The following is a 13,027-nucleotide window of genomic DNA, read 5'->3' as shown; positions in this document are numbered from 1 at the left end:
GGTCTAGGTAACTAAACAAGAATTCCATACTGACGGCTTTGGTTTGGACGCGGAAAATATTAAACTTCAACACCAAGAGGAATTAATGGTGTATGTCGTTGAAGTGATACTCGTACACCTGAAGGGAGGCGATAATGGGTAGAGGTGTTCTTACTGCTGATGATGTACAGGACGTAAGTATGCGTCAAATACCAGAAAGAGAGAGAGCCTTGTTGTGGGCCACTCCTTAAGATTGCCACTTGCCTGTATCGTAGGGCTTCAGCAGACGTGCCAACCTCCGCGACACTCTCCTCACAATGAGTCTGTTCAAGAAGAAACCAAAGAACTAGTTGAGGGCCTGCACAGGCACGGAGACGGGGCAATTGCTCGTTATTTCTGTGTGTTGAAGGATTACCCGCGATCTTAACACACCTATCGTCATTCAATAGTAAGTTGTGATTAACAGATTAGTTTTCATGTTAACATTGGCTGTGTAATTGAATTTACAGAGGTGTGGGTTTCAGTGTTCGTTTTTTTTTCATGATTTCAGTTTTCTACTACTTACATTAACGTTATATAAATGACGTTTTATTCAACTCAACTTATTAACGTCAGTAATAAAGTAACTGTTAGAATAAATATGTAAATGAGAGTAAACAGCGGCGCTTGGTGATGACCGAGACAGAACGACACATATCGACCCATTAACATACACTTCACCCTAAACACACTCACTCTAGTGACCATTAATTATCATATGTATGTAACTCACAAACTGACGATCCAACAGATATATTTCTTTGCTCCTCGGTACTACAGTTACTTCCGTATATGTGGTAAATATAGTCATTCATTCATCAACGCTGGTGGATGATACAGTGAAATACTCGTGTGTAAACCTGTAGTGTATATTGTATACTTGCTTTGTCTATATACATGCTAAACCAATGTAAACTTATCTACATCTTGATATAGCAAATGTTATCCCAGTTACCGGGAACATGTAGTCCACAGTACATACCTGAGTATAGCTGTAGACGCAGGGGTTAAGTCAGAGGATGTTGCAACCTCCGCCTCTGCTTAAACTCCCCTCCCACCTTGTCCCTCCTACCCTACCCTATCTGTCATAACCTTATCCACCCCCTACCCCACCCAATATCCCCCACCTACCCACCCACCTTCCCCCACCCACCCCTTACCCACATACCCACCCACCATACCCCACCCCCTACCCACCCCACCACACCCCAGCCAGACACAAATATGCGTGCCTTGTTGACCGGGGTGTCAGGGTCAAACTGTTGTGGATCCCCTCTCACATAGGCCTCATAAAACATGACAGAGTTGATGCCTCGCCAAACTCGCGTCTAACAAAGACACCGTTGAATACAATTTGGGTCTGTCAAAAGAACCCTTAAAACTGTAATTAGGAAAGAACTTATTGATGAGTTTGACGCAAGTAGACAAGTGCAAACAGGCACTAGTCGATCCATAGTTTACCATGATGAGATGTATCAAGTGAAACATGTATATGGAGCAAGTAACAAGATCACTAGATTACAAGATGTTGTAACCGCTAGATTAAGGTTAGGATATAAGTACCTTTGGCAGTATGTTCCTCAAGCAGATGTAAACAAAACTAAATGTAAAGTGTGTGGCCATACATATGGCCACACTTGAACACTACGTCCTCGACCTGTGTGAAGATAGAACCTTTTAGGGACAGGTCCAAGCACACTGTGTGTGAAATGGCACAACACTTCATCTCTAATGGCAAGATAGCCGACATATTAAGATTGTATCCACTTTTTTGCACTTAGTAACTATATCAATTCTCATGTACAGAACCAAATACGCAATGTGCTTGAATACCTCCCACGTAAATGTGAATAACAAAGTGTGAGGCCAGACATACTGCCTCACACGCCTGTTCTCACGCATTTGTGAATAAGTTACCCTTTATGTATAGAACTAAACAAATAATGTAAATGAAATACTGTGTAACTTTCAGTGCCATAATATCCTGACAACCGGGGTTAATTATTATGACCCTTTGTAAACCCTACTCTGTAATCCTTTTGCGCTACCGCTCACAGGATGAGTGTGGGGTGCACAATAAAGTAGCCGCTGCAAGCGGCAAAATAAAAAATCAAAATCAACCCCAGCATTATGTCAGAATTATGTCAGCATTGTGTCATCATTTTTATTTAGCATTGTGCCAGCATTTTGTTAGCATTGTGTCATCATTGCGTCAGCATTGTATCAAAAGTGTGTCAGCATTGTGTTAGCAAGTGCTTAGTATTGTGTCATCATTGGGTGAATATTGTATCAGCATTTTATTTAGCATTGTATCGGCATTGTCAGATTTGTGTCAGCATTGTGATTGTGTCATCATTGTATCAGCATTGTGTCAGACAGTGTATATACATCATACACACAGTGGTTAAAACATAAAGGTCCAGTAATCAAGTCTCTCTCAAGGTGTTCGAAATCAGTGTGTCTTAATTTTGTTGCAAGATCAATAATAAAAAAAAACAATATTGACCGTACGCCGTGAAATGTTACCCATCCTATCAACAGTGAGTAAAGGCTAAGGGGATACTACTGTTGAGGTGAGTGAGGTGATGTGTGTGTGTTTACTCTTGTGTTTTTTTGTGTGTATGTGTTTGCTGTTTGTGTATACTTGATGATGTCACTTTCACATGTCTGTAGTTCATGTGTGCAGAAACGTACGAGCAATTTTGACAATGGTACAATTTAACAGTCAGGGAATAACATGTTTTTGCTAGACACAGGATAATTATGAATCCTTTCAAAAAAATTCATCACAGCACAATTTCAGGATTTTTTTTATACATACATTAAAGTTTATTACAATTATGGTTTACATGTAATTTATCAATGAGGATTAAGAAACTGCATTAATATAACTGATTAAACACAGTAACTAAGGTGAATCTCATACTGTAGAGGAAATGAGGCAGACTGCATCTACGTGGGCGTGGGTGTGCGTGGTGTTGGTACTGTGTGGGCGGTGGGCGGCGGGTGGGTGTGTGGCTGAGGGCGACACCACCGTCCACAGGTCACAGGGAGACGCTGTCATCACCCAGCTGTTGCCCCTCCACCACGGACCACAGTGTGACCAGGTCAGTATCACAACTACCACCTGCCTTGTTAACCTCGTCAGGAGTTCTATTGTGGTATATTTTTAACATCGATCTTACCTCCTTAACCCCAGGGCGATAATCAGTGACCTGCGTAGTGCCTCTCTACACTGTCTTCATCAATCAATTAAAGTAACTATCGACTCTTGTGCGATGGTTCATGAACAATGGCTCCTTTACCCATCAATATAGTCACCATACTGGATCTAACGAGGGTCCCCGAACCAGCTACAGTTAGGACAGAGGGCGAGTGTTGTGTACAAGTGACGCCCTGAAACTGGAGAGTAAGGAAATGGTTTGTCTACGTGTGTATCTGAGGTACGAAGGACTCCATAGCGTAAGTCCTGTTGCTAACGACACTTTCTTTGGCATTTTGGCTGTAAGAATGTAAGTAGAATCTTGATGATAATAAAACTGACTTTAAACAATCATGAAAAATTTCCCTTCACAGGCAACCCTCGTGGGATGCCGGATAAAATAGCACAAGCTTCCTTAATCGAAATGTATTGAAAATTTATAATAAAAGGACTAATATGTTCGTCTCAATTGTGTAAAACTAGTTATTATACAATGTAATTATAATCTGATAAAGTGGTTTCCTGCAGCTGGGGCTGACGGAGGTGCAAGTGTTGGAGGCGACCAAGATGGCCGTCCAAAGAGTCAACAAACTGGGCCTCATCCCCGGCGTTACGCTAGGTGAGCATCTCTCTCTGTCTCTCTCCCTCTCCCTCTCTTACACATGTATTATGAAAGGCTATCACTTAAGGTGAAGATGTAGCCTGTAATGTGTCTCGGGAAATGGAATCAGCATCTTTGCGCATCATCAGTGGATTAAGATCAGCTTAGGTTAATATTGTATCAGATTAGGATTGGATTAGGTCAGAATTACGTCAAGTTTATATTACATCGGATTAGGATTGAATTAAGTTAGAATATAACAAGGTTAGGATTAGGGCCCATTTGATGAGTGACCAAAGTAAAACACAGGTAAATGGCCCACAGGTTTACGGGTGGTGGACACTTGTTCCAACCCTCACCTCACCCTCACCAAGGCTCTCTCTGCCTGGGCCGATGACGCCTACCACTGTCCCGAGCCTGCCTTCACCCTCGGCTACCTCGGTGAGTTATTGTGGAGTAGTGAGTATTGAGGGAATCGGTTATCATACTTCACATATGACCTTATTAACCGCTGAGTTAAATAAGAACTACTACAGAGAATATAATAAGGGAAAGTGGTTTGTGATAATTCAGGAACAAGGACAAGTACTATAGCAAGAGGCTGTACTTCCACTCGAAACTAATACATATACAAACCTAATCAAGTATTTTCTCAAAACCTTAACAAAACCATTTGTATTGAGAGATTGAGAGGTGAAGCTCATATTTTCATCGTAATTATTATCTGCTTTTGGTAATATTAATGTGACTGTCCACGGTACAGGTCCGGGAGACACAGCAGCAGCAACAGCAGTGGGAAGTGCAACACAGTCCCTGGGTACACCAGTGGTGGCTTATACTCCCCGTCTTGCACGTGCCCCTCACACAGTTGACTTTCTAACTCCTGCACCACAACGCTCAGCTCAGGTATTAAGAACTTGTGTGTGTGTGATTTTTTAAACATTAAGCTTAGTATTCAGTAACTAGTTAACACATTTTCACCAATGAACTTAGTTTTCAAAAATCTTCCTCTCCTTGCAGGCAGCAGTGCATGTGCTGAGTGGGGTCGGTGTGGATGCCATTAATATCGTGCATACAGCAGACATAGAAGGTGTGACTCTCACTGAACACTTCATAACAGCGGCTGAGTATGTTTATATTTGTGTAGAGAAGGTGTTAGAGGAAGGAGACACCGTGGGGCTGACCCAGGTGCTGGAGGATGGCCCTGGTACACTGGTCATCCTTGGCACCAGACACAAAGTGCAGAGCCTGGCTTTGGCGTTGGGCACTGTTGACGGCCCTGTTGATCTCCTGCTACTGGTAGAGAGCGGAGGTCCTGTTCCTCAGGTGGAACTGGCTGGTCTGGAGGTACCTGCTCTTATCATGACACGCATCGTCCCAAGTCTTTCCGAGTTTGTTTCTTTCTTAGAGCGGGACCTGGAGAGTGATGATGACCCTCGAAGGCACTACTTGGCCGCCCTCTCTGAGTGTGAGTCCTGTGGTGAAGTAAGCTTTGGTTACGTGGCTGATGCCAATTCTGCTATTGCCTCAGTGTTGGTGTATGCTGAGGCATTAAAGGAGGCACAAGACGCACACTGCGGGGGTGAGGCAGGACTGTGTCACGAGGTGAAAACTTTAGACATTTCTACATGGAATGAATTACTGTCCTCTGCCTCCTTGGTAACGTCAGCAACTAAAGCCTTCCCTGGTCTACTGAACGACAACCTTGCACCTGGCAGTGAGGACAAACCTCGCTACACCGTCCAAGTTCTGGCACATGGCAGCCTCACTCAAGTCAGTACTGTACACACCTTTCTAAGTCACCAGTGTATAAGTGTACATATATCACACACTTTAATACTTTTTCATTTGTTTTCCTGTCAGTGTAACTTATTCTTAACATTCGCCAATAACATTACACATCAAAAGGTGGTGTCTGTGATAGTGTCCACGCTTCTGACCCATACATCAGTCCTTGCCACATAAAGCCTTTCAGCAGCTTCTTTCTCCAATTGAAGTTAATGTCCCTTTTCATTAGAGCTTTTAGATTATTAGACGCTGTTTTTGCTTGCTCTAATCTTGGTATAATTTCTTTCCCACTCCGACCATCACAGCGTATGTCACTTCCCAAATACACAAAATTTTCCACCTGTTGCCTACATAAATTTTTATTTTAGGATTTATTTTCGATTTGGAAGCACCCATTACTTTCGTCTTTATCCGTAAATGTAAAATAAAACTCGCAAATTTTCACATGTTGAGTGAACTACAAGTGACAGAACAGGTTTTGAGTGGGCTGAGTGATATAGAGTGAAATATTGAGGTTGTAAAATAAACGTCGAATAAAACAGTGGTGGTCTCATTGTGCAGGTGGGCCAGGCAGAGGAGTCTTCGGCAGTGCTGGGGATGCTCGAGTTGCCGGAGCCCAACTGTGGTACTCAATGCCCCTGTAGCCTCCCGCCTCCAGCCCTCACGCTACCTCCTGTCCGCAACGTCACACACGCATCTTCAGGTGAGGGATAATATTACTGTCTTCAAGTTACTAGTTGTCCCCACCACCGTGTTGTTCTCACCACCGTGTTGTTCTACTCACCGTGTTGTCCTCACCACCGTGTTGTCCTCACCACCAGGGTTCGACATCATGGGTGGAGCCGAGTGGTGGAACTGGGAGGCGCCTAACCCAGGTAAGATGAGCAAGAGGGAACTGGCTGTTTATTTCACCGCCTTCACCCTCCTAGTCCTCATCTTCATCACTTCCTGTGGGGTCTGCCTTTACAGTTTAAACAAGACTCCCAGCAGAAGTTAAGCCGTGTCATCTGGGGGCAAAAGATAAGAAACCAGTGTGTTTCTAATATGATCTACCATGAACAAGTAACTTAAATTACTTGTTGCAGAAGGTATTCATATTTTGGTAAAGATATGATCATGTAATTGGTTGTACATGTACAGTTGCGGACATAATTTCCTGGACACTTGAGGATCCTGAAGTGAGGTGTGATTGGAATTCTAACATAATTTTTCAAATTCTATTCGCATTAAGGATTATTTTATCCATTTTGTGATTCCTGCATAATATGTAATGAATAAGCAACGCTATTAGACATAAATTAATTAAATACAGTTTATAAAGCTGAAGTAGATGCCAGATATTGACAACTGTCCTGGGAATTTTGTCCGTAACTGTACATTAACTTGTATTTTTTTTTATTATGCTTTTATTATTTTATCAAAGTGTATAGATTTTTATATATATACAAGATCCACAAATTACAACGTAGGAAATCTCTCCAGTTTTTCAGCATAAACAGACGACTTTCCTGATGTAATGATTATCGAAATGTGGGGTGTTTAGGTACAAGAATCCAAATTTAATGTCACAAACCTATTTTCTCTTTCAAAATGGCACATATATCACTATAGGCATTTTCACGTATTATAAACAGCTAAATGTGATGTTTTTTTTTAAGGGGGGGGGGCTGTAAGTGCTGGTTGTTAAGTAAAGGCTACAAGAGGTGCTACTCTGAGGTATTGATTAAAGATTTACTGTTATCTTAAGACTCTTGCCTTCAACCTTACCTGTGTCGTGTCTGTGGTGTGTTTGATGTCTTTACTTACCGTTGCTATCTGTGTGTCTGTCTGTCTGTCTGTCTGTCTGTCTGTCTGTTGTTTAAGAGAATCCATATATTGTGTTTTTGGTCAAGTTTATATTTTTTTTTTCATTTTTTTTTTTTAGATTTTTTCCCTCAGAATTTAGTTAATTTTATTTAGCTCATCGTCATTCTACTTGTCTTTATTCACCTTATTATTTACTTCTTTCTGTCTCGTCTTGACATTCTTATCACATTTCTATCTCAACTTTAAGTGTGGATCTCTTTAATACATTCCTCTTTACTTGAATGTTTATCTGGTCAGTATAATTCCTTTGTTTTTTTGTTCGAGTTAACTTTTATTGTGTCACCCAGATGAATATTTCACGAACTTGTTTTAATTCATCATATAATGTGACGTCACAATAGAGGGGTTCATTATTTTAACAAGTTACCATCACTGATACACGTAATTCAATCCTTTTTCTACGTCTTTTTCTTTAATACTTCTATGTAAAATTCTTAATCTGTTTTTAATTATCTTTTCCTGAACCTTATAATCCTTTGTCTCATCTGTTTTTCTTAGCATCATAGACACTTGGTCAATCCTGCTCAAGTCTTCCTCCTGGCCAGACATTACTGACAGTTTTCAATATTTGTCTTGTGATTTTTTTTTTTTACGATTTTTCCATAAGACAAATATACCATAAAAAAGCTTAAACCTTGTTCTTTTCATTATCATAAATCACAGCCAAATCATATAAAAAATAACAAGTTTTTATAGATAGATTATATGAAAAACTATTACACAAAGATCCATTTTATTATATTTCAAAATTACATGACTACAATTGACAAGTTACTTTCAGATAACATATTTAACGTTAGAACAAAAGTAGGAATAGTTAGTGAACAGTTTATGAAGTATTATACCGTCAGATAAAATGAGAAATATATTTTACTACATCCCAAACGGTAAACAATATTGCAATTTAGTGAGCATGAAATTAATTACAGGAAATGGGGTGAGGATTTTGTGTACACCGGCTTTGTACATTTTATACCTACACTCTATATACTGTACTGTACACTCTCAATTAATGTACAGTTGCATGGTGATTTTTCTTTATTATATATGTACATCCAACTCTACCTCTTCCACCCTCCTTAAAATAGAGTTAAGTATTTGTCCGGTCACGAATCTTTACTTGTTTCTGTTGATATTACCGTCACACACTGATACTTCACCGCCAGACCGTTTTACGTCCCCTAATACTCTCCAGACTCTCCCATTCCCACTTATACTCTCCTTATATACTTATCTTCCTGGGCACGATTATCCGTAATTCACCCAATCCGAACTCTTTTATGTTGTCTTTGTACTCAAGATTGATTTAGTTACTGGTAAAGAAATGACTCGTTTTCTATGAAACTTAAATCACAAAAAACGACTAAATATATGGTAAACTAAAAATATTCTTAAGTAATGAAGGCTATAGTGATTTATGGTAGGTTCAGTAAAAGTAATTTATAAATAATTACCGCTAATGACACATAAATTATTAGTAATTCTTATTTCCTCTTTAGTCCTTATGACATAGTTCAAAAGGACTGATGGCAACAAGGTGAAAGAAATAGGATACAACAGACCATCAAGTATATCTGTCTGTATTGGCGTACGTGTGTATGTACACAGTATATTTGAGTTTATGTTTGTTAGGTAACCTGAAGTTCTCGAACCATTGTGATTAGAAAGTAAATCAAGCTATTAAGCTTCCTCGTTTGGGTTCTGTCACCCCGTCTGGTCCCCAGAGATATTTTAGACTGTCAATCGACTGAAAAATTCGAAGGAAGGCCACCAGACTGGTGCCTCCACTATGGCACCTCAGTTACTCCGATATTTTGGAACACCTGCAGTTGCATGGCTTATACTACAGACGAGTAGGGGTTAATTAATAGAAGTCTATAAACATCTCGGAGAACATTACACAGTCGAGTGTTCATACTTGGAACTGAGGGGTGCCCGTCCCACTTGGAGTCACAGCTTAAGATTGAAGAAGCCACAAGTTCAGAATTCTTGGAACCGCCTGCCAGAGAACTCAATCAAGACCTGACGTAGGTATACATGCCAATACATGGGCAGTACTTGCCAACAGTGCGTAACCGACAGACCAAGCGGCTAACGTAAAGTAAAGAATCGCCAAGAATAGTTTACTGGGAGTAAGTTTTTTAATAATAGTTAGCCCAAATAGTTTTGTTTTCTGTTTTGTCTTTTAGTAATAATAGAAAACGAAGTTTATGGGTAACAAGGCTAATACATATAAACCAATTTCTCATAAGCTCCCAATATTAACTCGTGATTAGTTTTATTGTTTATGGGTTTTTATTTACGCCCCTCATTTAGGGACGGCTGTCCTCTGTAGACTGCTCGTGGGTGTAAGTTATTACCAAGGAATGAAACAGTGGAGTAGAGGTTCTATAGGGGGGCAGGTATTTTCATATGGTATGAAATATAGATACAGCGGTAGTGTGTCCAAGATATTGGCGATTAAGATGAATTTACAGACTTCGTAAAAGGATTTGTTTGGTGGCAGTAAGAAACAAATTGGCTGACACTCGGAATATTGTGTTTCCTATTTTCACAACAATTCGACATTGAGTAAGATCAAAGGAATGCTTTCTCAAGAATACCCAACATGGCCCACAGAGTGTTGCGACGGCACCGAGTGTGGGCTCATTGAAGACCAGACTTGACCAACACTGGAGCAGGTACAGATACATTCTGGAGCCAATACATGCCCATTACTTGCCAACAGTGTATGACAGAGACGTAACGTAACCGACCGCCCAAACGGCAAACGAGCCGATCCATGGTGAAGAGGATAAAGTAAAGGCAGTAGCCAAGTCTGATCCTGGCGGCAACTGCTTCACTGAGCCGAGTTCATTTGTTCCGGCCATATTGATATTTTGTCACAGTATTTAACTTAGTGGCTAACACTGGCACCTCGCTGTTCACTACGTTCTTCCTTTATGGTATGAGGAGCGTCTCGACTCGACCAACATTTCTAAGGTTACCGAGGGTGGAGGCGGATTTGGCGAGGTACTCTACGTAGTCGTGTTTGTAAACTTGTGATAACGAAATAACAAAATCAATGGTACGGCCATAATAGCAGATACCTAGAATTAATTGCCTGACGATATGCTTATAAATTTCACTTATTATCGTTATCTCACATTACTGATGCGGAAATTTCTAAACAAAACATTCGTTGTCATTGGTAAAAATGGATAGAATTACTGAATATTTCCTCACTAAATACTGCAGATAATTGGCTGTGGGGTTATAGTTCAGTTTTGAGAATTATTTTTATTTTTTAGGGGGGGGGGGGGTTCACGCGTTTTGACAATTTATGAGAGACTGTAGGAGAATAAATAGGGTTTAGTCAGTAGTTTGTTTCAATGATATCTAGACGTCTGTTTCTTCTCAAATATTGTTTCAAAAATGTCAGTTTGTTTCACTATCGTCTTCGTTCTGAAGTGTTGTTAGTGACGAGGCTTCACCAGGAAGTCGATTATCTACCTCGTATATATGGGTGAAGGGGCCGGGCTGCCTCCTCTTCATGCTGTAGTCACCTTGGAAAGTTCGTGTCCTCGGCAATCAGAATGAACTACTGGGGTGAACCCTGTGAGTCCTCTGGTTCAGTGCTCTTTAAGAAAGTCTCCTAACAGTTGGAGCACATCACGCCTGGCGACTTTATACATAAGCTCTTTAACTATATTTATATGTTCCTCACTGGATATAATTTTATTACAACAATACCTTTTTTTTTGTCTAATCCACAACATTATTACACTGTGTAGTCATACCAGTCTTTGTGTTGCTACTGACGTCATTTATTTTCTTATTTGAGGTGTGTATACAAGCAACGCCATCTGTGGGTAACCTGAGACAATATCAAGGCCCCTTTAGTTTAAAACCTCGTAGCCAGAGGGCAGACAGTCGGCCGTAGTTCCAAGGCTCGGTTTCGGATTCAGAATCAACAGTTCACAATGTTTATATCATAGAGGCACCGCGGCTACACTGAGGGCTGGACCGTCGGATACTGCTGGCTTATGGCTCAGTCCCGACAGAATAGGTAATGATCTCTTTTTCTTTAAGTTAAATTCCAAATACCTCATAGTATATATTAATGTTTACATATACAGGTGCTTTTACCGTAACTTAAACACACAGACGCCAACCATGTGCTGGGGAGAAGTTCCACACCTTCACTAAATACTGTGTGTGTGTGTGTGATGGTTTTCTTGTTTGTTTGGTTGATGTCTAGGAATCACACTTAACCTAACCTAACCATTAACACCAAGGACCCTAACCTAACCTATCCCAACAACACTGGAATCCCACATGACTCGAGAACCCCCAAATGAAACCAGATTATAATAAGTTAATCCCCCCAGATCTTTTTAATCTCTCTCCCATGATGAACTTAAATCCTGATAAACAAAAAACAAAAATAGATCCCCCTAAAAAATCATCTGGTGTACCTATCCTGCCGATATTCTTTCCTGTATCGCCATAAAGTTTTCCGATATCCCGCCACCAAACTAAATTTATTTTCCAATACCTCACTAGTTTCTGTCTTCTGCTTCCTACATGACCATATTTACTGGAGAATATTTTTGTTTTATTTTATTTGCCAATTTATCATTATTTTTTTTACAATAGCTGGAAAATAGTTGTCCTGTGGTTGAAACGTGTGAGTGTGTTTTTTTTTTAATGGGGGAGGAGTTATTTCTGGGTCAAAGGTCAAAGGTTAAATATGGTATAATCTATAACCACCTGATATTACTGTATTGGTCATATATTTGTTATGCCACCCATTGCTTATTAAGAAGGGGGTTAATAGTGATCTGATCTTGTTCCGTTTGTTTATCTGTACCAATCGTCCCTTATTTGTGTTTGTTAGTAGTATGGTATAGTTACTCTCAACCCCAAACACACACACACACACACACACACTATACAGACACACATTATACATACAGAGATACAGACAGAAGAACACACGCACGCACGCACGCAGAAGAAGGACAGTAGACCAGATCACTGTCAAGAAATATGTGGTTACTTTAGTGTGACAAAACAGAACCTCTGAAGTATTGACGTCGTCCTGACCAGTGTGACACCTCTCTCTCTCTCTCTCTCTCTCTCTCTCTCTCTCTCTCTCTCTCTCTCTCTCTCCAAGAAAAATATTCAGTAAAGCAAATCATAAAATATTCACAGTACGACTCTGATAATACTGTAAAGGGGATGTGGTCATAGGGCAACACACACACACAAACAAACACACACACACACACACACACACACACATGCTACGCCCTAACAGGTGACTACCGAATGTTCCTCAGTCTTTGTAGGTTACGGTCTTAATAGGTCACGGTCTTAATAGGTCAAAGTCGTAATAGGTCACACACAGTCTTAATAGGTCACAGTCTTAATGGGTCACAGTCTTAATGGGTCACAGTCTTAATAGGTAACAGCCTCATTCTAAAAACCAATTAGAGCCATAATGGTCCCTGGTCTATGTTGGCCTCACCGTCTAAATTGGGAACTAGACCGAATAGGAACCACCCAAT

The 13,027-nt window shown here is 40.4% G+C and overlaps 1 protein-coding gene across 1 annotated transcript; it reads left to right on the top strand.

The window, feature by feature from the left end:
- Window positions 1-257: 257 nt before the first annotated feature.
- LOC121859053 lies at window positions 258-8,108 on the top strand. Its single transcript, XM_042355712.1, has 8 exons — window positions 258-427; window positions 2,950-3,125; window positions 3,749-3,839; window positions 4,146-4,262; window positions 4,585-4,727; window positions 4,842-5,594; window positions 6,171-6,312; window positions 6,431-8,108. The coding sequence occupies exons 2-8, from the start codon at window positions 2,955-2,957 to the stop codon at window positions 6,604-6,606; spliced, it is 1,593 nt and encodes a 530-aa protein (XP_042211646.1). The 5' UTR covers window positions 258-427; window positions 2,950-2,954; the 3' UTR covers window positions 6,607-8,108.
- The last annotated feature ends 4,919 nt before the right edge of the window (window positions 8,109-13,027 follow it).

The sequence above is a fragment of the Homarus americanus genome, unplaced genomic scaffold (assembly GCF_018991925.1).
Source record: "Homarus americanus isolate GMGI-L3 unplaced genomic scaffold, GMGI_Hamer_2.0 scaffold594, whole genome shotgun sequence".
NCBI classification, from domain to species: Eukaryota; Metazoa; Arthropoda; class Malacostraca; order Decapoda; family Nephropidae; genus Homarus; species Homarus americanus.
This window is presented reverse-complemented; position numbering and strand designations above follow the sequence as displayed.